Below are 15,704 nucleotides of genomic sequence, written 5' to 3'. Positions count from 1 at the left end.
TCGTGCTATGGTAGGTACCCTTCAGTATCATTGACCAATATTTATCCCTCAACCCATCACATTGTTGGTTCTGCCATATTTGCTCCATTACAACACATCAGAAGTTTTTTTTTAATTAGTTGTAGAGGGATTTCCAGAGTTGATGGATCACCTTAAGTAACCAATTTAAGAATTTAAAAACCAAAAGAACTGCAGATGCTGTAAACCAGAAACAAAATCTGAAATTGCTAGAAAAGCTCAGCAGGTCTAGCTGCAGACAGAAATCAGACTTACTGTTCAAGATCAAGCAACCCTGAGGAAGCAAGTCTACAATTTTGTTTCTGATTTAAGAATTTAGCAGTTTGTGGTTGAAAATGCACAATATAAATGGACGTACTTTATTATTCCTGTGCTTCTCCTTTATCTGTGTTTTTTGAACGTTAATTTTATTTCTTATCCAAATGCAAGGAACCTTAATGGGTGCCAGATTAGACAGGTAAGTTTAACCAGGTTTATGGCTCAAGTTTGTTACAAGCACAATGGGAATTAGGTGGGCTAGATGAATTGAAATGTCCAGGCTGAAACTTTCAATGTATTGGCATTTATCTTTCACATACCTTTAGTTCTCTTTTTTCTAAAAAGAAAACTTTAAAACACTTCACTTCCTTCTCACAGCTCCCAATCTCATACTGGAGGAAGGAGAACATTTAAAAAAAGTGTGATTCTTGACTGGCTGCACAGCAGCTTCACATCAAAAGCTCAACGCACGTATATAGAAGGCTGATGCTGTCTGTGTGATATGAGTTTGTAGCTCACTCAGCAATTAGCACATTAATTGCAAAACCGTGACATTCAAAGGAAGCTCATGTTTGTCTGGCAGCTTTGCAAATATTCTCAAAGCCACAAACCTTGCAGTTGGAGTGATGGTAAGTGCATTCTTCTGTTTCTTCTTTTTGGGGTTGTTTGCATTGTTGTGGCACATGCTTAAATGTAGTAACAAAATAATATTTTGGCAAGGGGGGATACAAGAGAAGTATAAAGCCAGCAATAGAGTGACCAATCTGGTGTCAGAAACTTCTATCCATTAAAACCTACCAATTGATTTGATCACCTCAAATAAATAATTCAAGAGCTTCATCATACTCGGCTGAAAATATACAAAGAGTTAAGAAATCTTGCCAAAATAGTTATTGGAATGTATTCATGCTCTCATGGATTATCCTGGTCTCATTGCATATTTTCCCTGACATTTTCTGCGCTTCTTGATCAGGTTTAATAGGTTTTATTGTTTTCCAAAACATCATTCTTGGGTTGTGGGCATTGCTGTGTGACTGGAATTTACTGCCAATCTCTAGCTGCCCTGACAGTGTATTTTGCTAAACCCCTTCAGATGTCACTTAGGAGTCAAACATTTCAGAACAGGTTTGGAGACTAGACAGGGTAAGGATGGCAGGTTTGTTCCTATGAAAGATGTTAGCGATTCAGCTGGTGACAGTCTGACTGCTTCAGAGTCACTGCTACTGATGCCAAATTATAATTTTAACACTTAGTCTCTCAAGCTCCAAATTTTCGTGTGCTAGATTATGAGTCAAGAACAAACTTGCCATAGGGAACAGGCTGAAAACTCACCTGATCTTCAAAATCAGAGTGTCCTCTTTTTATAGCAAGTAAAACTATTTAATATTGTTGACACAGAATTGTTGTCACATCTACTTTTAACAACATTTCACCATTTTGCACCTTCCATTAACTTAAATCCAAAACTGGAGCCATGATTCAGGGGGAATAATGTATAAAACAAGAAAATGCATAAGAGGTTCTGAAGGAAAATTTGTAATAGTTGAATTACTTCCTCACAGAGAGCCTGTAATTATAGTTTTTATTGCAGTATTTGAAGAACATGCAATTCTTTAAGCCAAAAAGGTAACTTGTTTTTAATAAAAACTGGAAGAACTGAGGACGCTGTAAATCAGAGGAAAAAATAGAAATTGCTGGAAAAGCTCAGCAGGTCTGGCAGCATCTGTGGAGAGAAATCAAAGTTAACATTTTGAGTGGAGTGACCCTTCCTCAGAACTCAGGAACTCGTCTGAGGAAGGGTCACTTGGCCCGAAACTTTAATTCTGATTTCTCTCCACAGATGCTGCCAGACCTGCTGAGCATTTCTAGCAATTTCTATTGTTGTCTTTGTTTTTAATAATTATCAATGGAGATTCTAGTCTGCTAAACACAATCAAGTAAAATATTCACTTATAGCTAAACTATTTGACACTCTCCATATTTTATTGCCCAGATTATCTAATGCTGACAATTAAGATAGTTATTTCGTGGAAGTTCTAAAAAAAGTCACAGAGCAACAAAATGAAACTATAGACATTGATAAATTAGTTAGTTTTATTAAAAATGTCACATTTCACTTTAAAGTTAAGAAAGGATAAAGCATTTATATTTGAATCACACTCTTCACAAATTGTTTTGTCGCCAATGCAGCACTTTTGAAGTTCAGCTGCTGTTGCAAAATATGAAACTCAGGAACCAATTAGTGCACAATAATATGCAACAAAAAAGCAAATTAATAATGATCAAAGATTAGAAAAGTTACCATGGTCCCAGAGGATCTCAGCGCTGCTCTCTCATTAGAGCGAGATGGTGGTTTAACCTGAGGGTCACCATCCCTCAGGTGAGGGGAGAGGAAGAACCTTCACAGTAAACTCAGCCAGTGCGGAAATTGAACCTAGCTGAAAGCAACAAATTCTGGAGAACGCAGTGGGACAGGCAGCATCCATGGAGAGAAAGCAAGCTAATGTTTCAAGCTGAGATGACTTTTCATCAGAGCTGACGTGAAGTGTGGAGGGGGCAGCATTTATGCAATAGTCAGGGGGAAGGGGGAAGGTTGGAGTGCTGGGGAGAAAGGATGTTGATAGCTCAGATTAAGCGATCGGAATGTGAGAATGGCAGAACAATAACGTGTCTAACTACCAGAATTGAAAGAACAGATGGTTCCACTAAGGTGGAGAGAGGGGAGAGATGACAGAGAAAGGAACAGGTAGAGCTAAAAGAAAGGGAAGGAATAGGAGTTGGTTCACAATTTGAAGGTGTTGAACTCAATATTAAGCCCAGAAGGTTTTAAAGTGCCTAGTCTGAAGATGAGATGTTGTTCCTGCAGTTTGCACGGTGAATTGAACCTGCACTGTTGGTGTCGCTCTACATCAGAGGCTAGCCATGCAGTTAACTGACCCCCAATACTAATGACTATCTGATGTTGACTAAGGGATAAATATTAGCCAGGATATCAGAAAGAAGCAAATTGATTCTGCAGTGTCTTCTCTGAAAATATCAAATAAAGCACAGACCATGAAGCCACTAATCACATTCTGCTAAACTGAACCTTTTTTTGTTCATTTGTGGGATGTGGGCGTTGCTGGCTGGCCAGCATTTCTTGCCCATCCCTAGTTGTCCTTGACAAGGTGGTGGTGAGTTGCCTTCCTGAACTGCTGCAGATTGACCCACAATGTCATTAAGCAGGGAATTCCAGGACTTTGACCCAGCGACAGTGAAGGAACAGCGATATATTTCCAAGTCAGGATGGTGAGTGGCTTGGAGGGGAACTTGAAAGTGGTGGCATTCCCATGTATCTGCTGCCCTTATCCTTCTCGATGGAGGTAGTCATGGGATTGGAAAGTGCTGTATGAGGCTGTTAATAATGACGGATTCAGTGATAGTAACACCATTGAATGTCAAGGGACAGTGTTTAGATAGTGTCTTATTGGTGATGGTCATTGCCTGGCGTTTGTGTGGTGTGAAATTACCTGCCACTTGTTAGCCTAACCCTGGATATCGCCCCGATCTGGGTGTATTTGACCATGGACTGCTTCAGTACCTGAGGAGTCATTAATGGTGCTGAACATTGTGCAATCATCAGTGAATATTTCCCCTCCTGACCTTATGACGGAGCGAAGTTCATTGATGAAGCAGCTGAAGATTGTTGGGCCGAGGACACTACACTGAGGAACACCTGCAGGGATGTCCTGAAGCTGAGATGACTGACCTCCAACAACCACGACCATCTTCTTATGTGTCAGGTATGACTCCAACCACTAGAGAGTTTGCCCCCAATACCCATTGACTCCTTGATGCCACGTTCGGTTGGATGTAGCCTTGATGTCAATGGCTGTCACTCTCACTTCACCTCTGGAATTCAGATTTTTGTTCATGTTTGAACCAAGGCTGTAACAAGGTCAAGAGCCAAGTGGCCCTGGTAGAACCCAAACTGGGCATCCCTGAGCAGATTATTGCTGAGCAGGTGCTGCTTGATAGCACTATTGATGACACCTTCCATCACTTTACTGGTGATCAAGAATAGACTGATAGGACATTAATTGGCTAGGCTGGATTTATCCTGCTTTTTATGTACAGAAAGTACTTGGGCAATTTTCCACATTGTCGGATAGATGCCAGTGTTGTAACTGTACTAGAACAGCTTGGCTAGGGGAGCGGCAAGTTCTAGAGCACAAGTCTTTTGTGCTATTGCCAGAATGTTGTCAGAGCCTATAGCCTTTGTAGTATCCAATTTCTCCAACTGTTTCTTGATATCACGTGGAGTGAATCAAATTGGCTGAAGACTGATATCTGCAATGCTGGGGACCACTGGAGGAGGCCGAGATGGATCATCTACTCGGCACTTCTGGCTGAAGATTGCTATGAGTGCTTTAGCCTTATCTTTTGCACTGATGTTCTGGCTCTGCCATCATTGAGGAGGGGGATATTTGTTGAGCCTCCTCATCCAGTGAGTTGTTTAAATGTCCACTACCATTCACAACTGGATGTGGCAGGATGCAGAGCTTAGATCTGATCCATTGGTTGCAGGATCGCTTAGCTCTGTCTTTAATTTGCTGCTTATGCTGTTTGGCATATAAGTAGTCCTGGTTGGTAGGGTTAACAGGTTGACACCTCATTTTCAGGTATGTCTCATGCTGCTCCTGGTTTGCTGTCCAGCGCTCTCCATTGAACCAGTGTTGATCCCTGGCTTGATGGTAATGGTTGAGTGGGGGATATGCCAGGCCATGAGGTTACAGATTGTGCTAGAGTACAATCTTGCTGCTGTTGATGGCCCACTATGTCTCATGGATGCCCAGTTTTGAGTTGTTAGATCTGTTCGAAGTCTGTAACACGATAGAGGTTATTCTCAATGTGAAAGAGGGACTTTGTCTCCACAAGGACTGTGTGATGCTCAATCTAACTGATATTGTCATAGACCGATGCATCTGCAGCCAGCAGATTGGTTTTAATGAGGTCAATAAGGATAAGAATGAGTATTTACCAACTATTCCAACACTTTTTCCTGTCACTCAATCAATTTCCTATCCATGTAAGTAAATTATTCTCAATTCCATGGACTTCTACCTTAGGAAACAATTTCTTGTGTGGGACTTTACCAAAAAGCCTTCTGGCTTCATAAAACAACATCGATGGAACTACCTCCATTCACCACTTCTGTCACCTCTTCAAAAAACTCCGAGATTTGTCCTACCCTTCATGAATCCTTGCTCTCCCTTCCTGATTAATTGAAAGTTTTCAAGGTGATCAGTTACCCTATCTGATTATACACTCTAACAATTTCCCCACCACTGATGTCAGGCTAATTGATCTATAAAAATTTTGAATCCAGAGATACAACTCCCGAATCCAGGGAACTCTAAAAGATTATGGTCAGGGCATCAGTAATGTACACTCCTACCTCCTTTAACACCTATGGATGGGAACCATCAGATCCTGAGGATTTGTCCTTCTTCAATTCCATTAATTTCCCCATTATTGCTAATTTACTTAAGTAATTTTATTTAGACTCTATCCCTGACCCTCTGTTAATTTGTTGCACAATTGTTAGTTGGATGTGCAGTGGGCCATTCAGGACTAAGACAAGGAGAAATTTCTTCATTCCGAGAGTAGTGACCCTGTGGAATTCTCGGCCACAGAATGTAGTTGAGGGCAAAAAATGGAATGTTTTTAAGGAGTAAGATACAGCTCTTCGGACTAAAGGAATCAAACGATATAGGAACAGGGTATGGAGTTGGATGAGCAGTCATTATCATATTGAAGGGCCAAATGGCCTACGCTTGCTCCTATTTTTTATGTTTCTATTAAAGGAGGACAGGATCTTGAAGCATTGTATAAGGGAATCTCTTGCTGCTCTTGGCGAAAATGATGAAAGGTAGTTGGAGACAGTTTGAGTGGATCCTCTCTGGGAAAGGAGGCTTGGGTATGGTAACTTTTATGAGAAGAATGAACAGATAGACAATGTATACCTCAATCCAATGTAAATGACACGTTTCAGTAAATGCTATAAATACTTATTTTTGTTAAACCTTAAATTCCCTTTGTGTTTTTAATGACCTGATAACAATGGAATAAAGAATCCCACTTCAGGATCTTTGCACCATCTATGTGTTCAAAAACCCTTGTTACAATTGGAATAAGGGAAAAGAAAATCTTGGGGGTGATGAGGAGCCTTGGTTTAAATGAATCTTTGATTATGATCTAGGTGCAAATGAGCACTGGAACAGAAAAGGCAGAAGAGTCTTGAAATCTGCAAATGGGTAACATTGAGTCAGGTTTGTGAAATCTATTTGCACAATAGGATATCTCTGGCCCGTGAAAAGCAGAAGCTGGTGCTTAATTTTCCACAGGCTAATTTTTAAAGGGTTATTACATCATACAAACATTTTAACATTTCTTTAAGTTCCACAATCAACAAGAATCGATAAAATGAAGAAAGATAAGAATTGGAGCAGCGCTTCTGAAACTCAATTCTGTCATACTCTGCTCTCTTTATTAAAGTTTCATGGTTTGTGGGTGTCACTAGGTTCTCCAACATTTATCTTCCATCCTTTTATGCCATTGAAATGGAAATCCAAATTTTTGAATCACCATCTGGTGACAGAAGTGAGGTCCAGGGTTTTGAAACAGTGACAGTGAAGGAATGCTAATATAGTTCCAAGTCTGGACGGTGAATGATTTAGAGGGGAATTTGCCAGTGGAGTGGTCCCAGGAATCTGCTGCCTTTGTCTTTCCAGGTGGTAGAGATTAAGGATTTGGAAGGTACTGTTGAAGAAGGCTTGGTGAGTTGCTACAGTTCATTTTGTAAATGATATACAGTGCTACCACTGTCAGTGATGAAGGTTATGATAAAGTGTATAAAGTGATGGATGGGGGTGCCAATCATATAGGCTGCCTTGTTCTATATGGTGTTGAACTTCTTGACTGTGCCTCTTGAGGTTGCACTCATCCAGATAAATGGAGATTATTCCCTCATACTCCTGATTGGAGCCTTGTCGATGATGGACTGGCTTTGGGGAGACTGGTAATGAGTTACTCGCCACAGAATTCCTAGGCTATTGTAATCCCAGCATTTGTTTTGTTTTATTTATTTGTGGGACGTCCTCATTGCAGGCCGGCCTGCATTTTTGTTGCCTGTCCCTATTTTCCTTTGAGAAGGTTGTGATGAGCTGCTTCTTGAGCCACGACAGTACGCGTGCCCTGGGTTGACCCACAATGCCATTAGGGAAGGAATTCCAGGATATTGACACAGGTTGGTAAAATTGACAGATCCAGTTTGGTTTCCGGTCAATGGTAAACTCGCAGGATGTTCATAATGGGGAATTCAACGATGGTAACACCATTGAAAGCCAGTGGGACGATGGTTAGGTTCTTCTTAATGGAGATGATGAATAAAGATTGACTGAGGCTCTTCTTTCCTGCCATCCTCTGGGAGTAACACAACCATTGGAAAAAGGGAAGTTAAGCAGCTTTGTTGGTTTTCAGCTGTCAATGGTCATTGCTCGGCTTTCTACCTCTCAGAGATCAATAGATGTCTCTTGCAAATGAAAGTTTACATCATACAATGTGGGTCCCATATTAGCCTGCAGAACTCTATACTGATGCTCGGGCCAAGAAAATGAATAGGAGGTAATTGGTGCAAAGGGAACAAATCCGATTGCAATCTGTGACAAACAAAGTTCCTTAATATTTAACAATGAAGAAGCAAGAAGTCCCTTGAGGTCAAATACAGCTCAGCAACACAATTGGTTAATACTTCTAATTGACCACATATGTTCATACAAGGTCACTTCTCATGGGCTGGTTGATTCAGTCAGACTTCACCCCTTAATCAGCAAATGTTTCTGCAATGCAACAGCTTGTTTATGAAGGAGTTGGGTTATTGAAAAGTTTGTGCTCACTGGACTTTGGGGAAGCAGTCTCATGCACTACTTATATGGTATACATTGTCATGTGTGTAAATACAGGTGTTTCCCTTTTTTGGTTAATGAGATTACACCCATGAAAATGCTTCCCCCAGGCTGGGGTGTTAATGCATTTTCATGACATGCTCATGCATGCAAAACAGGTTCCTGCAATGAAGAAAATCTGACCCCTCTGAAAATTTCAGATAAGTTAATAGCAAAACTAATCTGCCATCAAGAAACAATAACTGCATCAGTAGGAGTGATCACTGCCCAGTCCTTGCGGAGACAAAATTCCATCTTCACATTGAGGATGCTTTCCATCATGTTGTGTGGCACTATCACCATGCTAGATGGAATAGACATTGACCAGATCTACGAAATCAACACTGGGCATCCAGGAGGTACTGTGGATCATCACAATACAATATAATCTGTAATCTCATGGCCTGGCATATCCCCCAGTCTACCACTACCAATAAGGCAGGGGAACAACCCTGATTTGATGAAGAATGTAGGAGAACATGCCAGAAGCAGCACCATGCATACCTAAAAGTGAGGTACCAAACTGGTGAAGCTACAATACAATACAAAGAACTTTGGAAGCAAGTGATAGACAAAGCTCAGCAATTCCACAACCAATAGATTGGATCTAAGCTCTGCAATCCTACCAGATCCACTTGTGAATTGTTGCGGGAAATTAAACAACCCACTGGAGGAGGAGTCTCCACAAATATCTCCATCCTTAATGATGGAAGAGCCCAGCACATCAGTGCAAAAGATAAGGCTAACGCATTTGCAACAATCTTCAGCCAGAAGGGCCAAGTGAGTGATCATCTCAGCCTCCTCCAACTGTCCCCAGCATCACAGCTACCAATCGTCAGTCAATTTGGGCCACTCTACATGATATTTGGAAGCAGCAAATACTGCCACAGCTGTAGGTCCAGACACCATTCCAGCAATAGTGCTGAAGATATGTACTACATCCATATCCATGGCATTTCAGTACATCTATTCCATCAGCATCTACCCAAACATGTGGAGAATTGCATTACTATGTAGTGTACACAAAAAAAGACAAATTCTATCCAGCCAATGAGTGCCCCATAGTTCTACTCTCAATCCTCTGTAAATTGATGAAAGGGATCATTGACAGTGCTATCACACAGCACCTGCTCACCAATGCTGGGTTTGGGCTCTGCCAGGGCCACTCAGCCCCTGATTTCATCACAGCCTTGGTTGAAGCATATGCAAAAGAGCTGAATTTCTGAGATGAGTCAGTAGCAGCCCTTGATATCAAGGTGACATTAGACTGCATACGGCACCATGGAGCCTGACCAATTCTAGAGACAATGAGAATCTGGGGTTGGGGAGATCTCTCCATTGGCTGGAGTCATACCTGCCACATAGGAAGATGGTTGTGGTTATTGGACGTCAGTCATCTCAGCTCCAGGATATCTCTGCAGGAGTTCCTCAGGGAAGTGTCCTTGGCCCAACCATCTTCAGCTGCATCATTGATGATCTTCCCTCCAACAGAAGGTCAGAAGTGGGGATGTTCATTGATGATTGCACAATATGCAGCACCAATCACAAAGCCTCAGATACTGAAGCAATCCTTGCCAAAATGCAGCAAGCTGTGGCCAATATCCAGGTTTGGGCTAACAAATAGCATGTATAATTCACACTACACAAAAGAACCTAATGGAGCCAAGCCAAGTCCATGCTGACCAAGTTTCCCAAACTAAACTGCTCCCATTTGCCTGCTCAACATTGCTCCTTGATATTCAATTTTATCACTATTGCTGAATCCCCCACTGTCAAAGGTTATCATTAGCCAGAAACTAAAGTGAACTAGCCATATAAATACTGTGACAAACATAGAGAACACTGGAGAGACTCAGTAGATCTGGTAGAATCTATGGAGACAGGAACAGAGTTAATGCCTTGAGTCTGATATGACTCTCATTCTGAACTAAGGTAAGTTCTGAAGAAGAACATTAACTCTGTTTCTTTGCCCACAAATGCTGGCAGATCTGCTGAGTTCCTCTAGCATTGTCTTTGTTTGAGATTTCCAGCATTCTCAGTATTTTCCATTTACATAAATACTGTGGCTACCAGAGCAGGTCAGCGGTTAGAAGTACTGCAGAAAGTAACTCACATCCTGAGTCCCCAAAGCCTATCAATCAATCACAAAATACAAGTGAGAAGTGTGATGGAATAGTCCTCACTTACCTGGGTGAGTGCAACAATACTTAAGAAGCTTGACACCATCCAGAACAAAGCAGCCCACTTGATTGCCATCAATAAAACAATATGCAGATAGTCCAACTAGGGAAGGGGCTGTACTGGACCTTGTATTAGGGAATGAGCCTGGCCAGGTGATCAATATTTCAATGGGGAAGTATTTTGGGAAAAATTGTAAAATTCCCTAGTTTTAAAACAGTTACGGATAAAGATAAGACTGGTTCTCGGATGAAAGTGTTGAATTGGAGAAAGACTAATTGCAAAAGTATTTGGCATGAACTGGAGAAATTAGCTTGAAGGCCAGCTTTTTGAGGGTAAATCCACATCTGACATGTGGGAGTATTTTAAAGGCCAGTTGATCAGATTTCAGGACCAGCATATTCCTGTGAGGATGGCAACATTCGGAACCCTGGATGACAAGAGATATTGATAGTTTAGTGAAAAAGCGAAAGGAAGCACATGTACGGTTTAGGAGACTAAAATCAGACAAGGCCCTTGAGGAATATGAAGGAAGCAGGAAAAGAACTTAGACAAGGAATTAAGAGAGCCAAAAGGGGCTGTGAAATGCCCTTGGCAAGTAGGACTAAGGAGAATCCCAAGGCATTTTATATATGCGTTAGAAACAAGAGGGTAGTTAGGGAATAAAAAGGTCCACTCAAGGACAAAAAAGGGAATTTATGTATGGAGCCAGAGGAGTTGGGTGAGTCCCTAGCATTAGTATTCAGCAAGCAGAAGGCTGTGGATTATATGACAGGGAGGGGTGTGTTGGTATTTTAGGGCATTTCGACATTAAGAAGGAGGAAGTGTTGGGTGCCTTGAAAAACATTAAGATAAATAAGTCCCCAGGGCTTAATGGGTCCTATCCCAGCATATTGAGGAAGACAAAGCAGGAGATTGCTGAGGCCTTGACAGAGATCTTTGCATCCTTTTTAGCCACCGGTGAGGTCCCAGAAGACTGAAGAATGGGCAATGTTGTTCCTTTGTTTGAAGACAACAGGGATAATCCAGGAAATTATAGATTGGTGAGCTTTACATCAGTGGTAAGGAAATTAGCAAAGAAGATTCTAGGGGGAGGATTTATTCGCATTCATTAAAAAATGGATTTATTTGAGACAGTCAGTAAGGTTTTATGCTGGAGAGATCTTGTCTCATAAATTTGATTTAGTTTTTTGAGCAAGTGACAAAGATGATTGATAAGGGTAGGAAAGTGGACATTGTCTACATGGTCTTTATTAAAGCATTTGACAATGTCTCTCATGGTAAGCTAGTCCAGTAGATTAATTCATATGCCGATCCACGTGAGTTCGTAAGTCGGATACAAAATTGGCTTGGTCATAGAAGACAGAGGATGCATGTGGAGGCTGTTTTTCTGACTTGAGGTCTGTGATCAGTGGTGCTCTGCAAGGACCAGTGCTGGAACTTCTGCTGTTTTAAATATGTATAAATCATTTGGATGAAAATACATGTGGTCTGATTTATAAGTTTGCAGGTGACGTGGAAATTGATGGAGTTGTGTGTAGGGAGGAAGGTTGTCAAAGGATGCAGCAGGATATAGATCAGTTGGAAAGTTGGGCAAAGAAATGGGAGGTGGAGTTTAATCTGGACAAGAGAGAGGTGATTCATTTTGGGAGGTTAAATGCAAGAGGAAAGTACAAAATAAATGATAACCCCCTTTAAAGCACAGGTAAAGAGGGATCGTGGGGTGGAAGTCCATAGCTCCCCAAAAGTGACAACATAATTGGATAAGGTTGTAAAGAAGATGTACAACATGCTTGCCTTCATCAGTCAGGGCACTAAGTATAGAAGTTGGCAAGTCAATTTGCAGCAGTATGAGACTTTAGGCCATATTTGGAGTATTGTGTAAAGTTCTGGTTGCCACGCCATAGGAAGGATGTGGAAGCTTTGGATGGGGTGCAAAGGATGTTTACCAGGAAGTTGCCTGGATATGAATGTATTAGCTATAAGGTGAGGTTGGACAAACTTGGATTGTTTTTGCTAGATTGTTGGAAGCTGAGGGGCGACCTCAGAGAAGTATTTAAATTATGAGAGGCGTGGATATTCAGAGTCTTTTCCCAGGATGGAAATGTCAAATACCCGGAGGCATAGGTTTAAAGTGAGGGGGCGAGCACTTGAAGGAGATGTGCGAGACGTGTTTTTTACACAGAGGGTGGTGGGAACCTGGAACATATTGCCAGGGATGGCGGTAGAAGCAGATACGACAGCAGCATTTAAGAGGCATTTGGAAAGACAAATGAACAGGAGAGAATAGAGAGATAAAACCACATACAGGCAGATGGGATTAATTTTGAATGTCATCATGGTCAGCATAGATGTGGTGGACCAAAGGGCCTGTTCTTGTGCTGTTCTATGTTCTAAGTTTTTTCGCCAACATTCAGGACCAGCAATGTGTCCGATCTACATGATGCACTGCAGAAATTTACCAAGCCCTATTAAACAGCCACTTCCAAACACACCATCATTTCCACCTGGAAGGACAAGGGCAGCAGATACATGAGAACACTACAACATGTAAGTTGCCCTCTAAGCCACTCACTGTTTGGAAATATATCACCACCTCTTCACTCTGGCTCAGCTAAGATCCTGGAATTCCTTTCCAAACAGTAGTGTCAGTCTACCTTTTCAGTGGTTCAAGAAGACAGCTCGCCAGCACTATCTCATTGGGCAGCTATGAATGGATAATAAATGTTGACCCAATCAACAAAGCTTATGAAAGAGTGAAAAGAAAAGAAATTGAACTTTTACCTTGGGCCTTCCCTTGTATATTCTCCAGGCATCCCTAAAAATTCCACCCAAGGCTACTGATCCAGGTGCAAATTTACGCCTGAAGATTATATTGTCTGATGTTATGAGAAATTTTGAATCAACTTTTAAATATTTGTTTAGTTAAGGCATTAAACTAAGGCTCCCTCGTAGTCCACCTGGCTCTAAATTTTTGGTCCCATGAAGACCATTCGAGGAGCCCTAGTCTGTGATCTCCTTCCCAATATTTAATCATGAAGCAACGTCATTAAAAAAAAGCAAATGGTCTGATTATCATCATGTTGATAATTGTGAGACTTAGTAGTGCCTAATTTATTGCAGACAGGCAGTTTTCTCTCAGTACTGTAGCAGGATTTGGGGGGGCGGGGATTGGTTAGCTTGGTTGGCTGGGTGGCTGGTTTGCAAAGCAGAATAATGCCAACTTTATTGACAGCATCCTGCATCAGCTGAGGCTACTGTGAAGGATTCTCCTTCTCCATCTCTCCCATGAGGTGGAAGGACCCTCAGGTTAAACCACCACCTTCTTCTCTAATGAGAGAGCTGCCCTATAGTCTGGTAAGACTGCTGCAACTGTACCTTATGAGGAGTCAAAGATTAAATGCTATGTCAGCTATATCCACTGAGTCAACAATGAAGCCTTAAAGTGTCAATTCTTCAATGTGTTTAATTGTGTGCCTTCCTGTTCCTCTTTAAGCTAATTCTTACTTGTTTTTAATTTCTAGGAAACAAATGAGACTTGCACAGATATTAATTCTCACGTGGAAAAGTATTACCTAACAACAATGTACTCCATTGTGTTCATAGTGGGACTCATTGGCAATGTCACTGTGATAAGTGGTTATATCTTCTGCCTAAAGAAGTGGAAGTGCAGTAACATCTACCTCTTCTCCCTCTCTGTCACAGATCTCTTTTTTATTTGCACTCTTCCTATGTTTGTGATCCAATATGCAAATGACAGTGAATGGTACTACGGTGACCTATGGTGTAAGTTTAATCGGTACTTCCTCAACTGTAACCTCTACTTGAGTGTCCTCTACTTGACGTGTATCAGTATTGATCGATATTTGCTGGTGAAAAGCCCAACAAATCTCTATCGGTTCCAGGAAAAGCAGACTGCTGCCATTATCTGTTTCCTCTTGTGGATCTTTGTCACCGTGGAGCTGGTGCCTATGTTCACCTTCATTGGTCCCAAGAACATCACGGACAATGACGATAATGCTGTGGTGTGTGTTGACTATGCCAGCTCGGGGAAAGCCAGAGACAGCCTGGTTTACAGTTTGTTCCTCACCATTGTTGATTTCATCCTCCCGCTCTGCATAATGGCGTATTGCTCCATTAAAACAGCCAAGTGTTTAAGGGAAATCAACGCACAGCGACGCAGGACAATTAAGCTGAAAAAGCCCCATCGCCTCGTAATATTGGCAGTAGTTATTTTCTTGGTGCTGTTCACTCCTTATCATGTCATGCGCAATATCCGCATTGCCTCCAGAATGGGGAGGAAGACTTGCATTTTCAAGGTGATAAAAGCTGGCTATGCAATCACAAGGCCTATTGCTTACCTCAGCTCTGCCATTAACCCCATTTTCTACTTCATGCTGGGTGACCGCTTTAGAGAGACCCTACTCAGCAATTTGCCATTCTTTGGCCAAAAACTGATGTCAGAGACTTCAAGCAAGGATAAATATTGAGTTAAGAGCATGACACTATCTAGTTAAGAGCCATTTTATTCTCAGCCTTCTATTCTTCTGCAGCACTGCTGAATCATAGCTGGAGTATTTTGAATGTCAGCAGTTTGAGTCACACGTGTTCTTTAGCCTGAGTTGAACTTTCTTGAAATTCTCAGTTGCATCGAAGAGAGGTGTTTGGAAGCTTAAAACTGATGCTGCAATATTTACACACTTATGGTTGGTAGTGCCAGCTTTAGAGTTCCAGAATTAGCCACTGGTTATCCATTACTCCTGGATTACTGTCTCTGCATTGCATACACCAAGGCATGGTCCCAGAGTATGGGCCCTGGAGCCATTAGTGAGAGTTAGGAAGTCATCAAGATTTCATTGAGGAGGTGATGGTCTTGTGGTATGGTGGCCAGAGTATTAATTCAGAGACCCAGGTAATGTTCTGGGAACCTGAGTTCAAATCTTGCCATGGCAGATGGTGGAATTTAAATTCAATGAAGAATCTGGAATTAAGAATCAAACAATGACCATGATGTCATGGCTGATTGCCAGGAAAATCTCATCTGTTTCACTAATGTAATTTAGGGAAGCAAATCTCCTTACTTGGTCTGGCTTACACGTAACTCCACACCTACAGCAATTAGCTCTTAACTGCCATCCTGAAATGGACTAGCAAGCCATTCTGTTGTCAGCTCACCACCACCTTCTCAAGGATAACTAGGGACAGGCAATAAATACTGGCCCAGCCGGTGAGTCACAAATGTTAAAAAAATGGACACAAATGCTA

At 41.6% G+C, this 15,704-nt stretch overlaps 1 protein-coding gene across 2 annotated transcripts; it reads left to right on the top strand.

Moving 5' to 3' along the window:
- The first annotated feature begins 754 nt into the window (after nucleotides 1-754).
- Nucleotides 755-15,424, top strand: LOC109921966 (succinate receptor 1-like). Of its 2 annotated transcripts, none has more exons than XM_048604779.1 (2): nucleotides 755-905; nucleotides 14,145-15,424. In XM_048604779.1, exons 1-2 carry the CDS (start codon nucleotides 845-847, stop codon nucleotides 14,927-14,929), a joined length of 846 nt encoding a protein of 281 aa, XP_048460736.1. In that variant the 5' UTR covers nucleotides 755-844; the 3' UTR covers nucleotides 14,930-15,424. The 2 variants fall into 2 exon arrangements, with proteins under 2 accessions (XP_048460736.1, XP_020377584.1); XM_020521995.2 differs by having other exon boundaries at nucleotides 799-905; nucleotides 13,964-15,424.
- The last annotated feature ends 280 nt before the right edge of the window (nucleotides 15,425-15,704 follow it).

Source organism: Rhincodon typus, chromosome 13 (genome assembly GCF_021869965.1).
Source record: "Rhincodon typus isolate 14 chromosome 13, sRhiTyp1.1, whole genome shotgun sequence".
Classification (NCBI taxonomy): domain Eukaryota; kingdom Metazoa; phylum Chordata; class Chondrichthyes; order Orectolobiformes; family Rhincodontidae; genus Rhincodon; species Rhincodon typus.
Note: the sequence above shows the minus strand (reverse complement) of the source record. Positions and strands in the feature narration are given on the sequence as shown.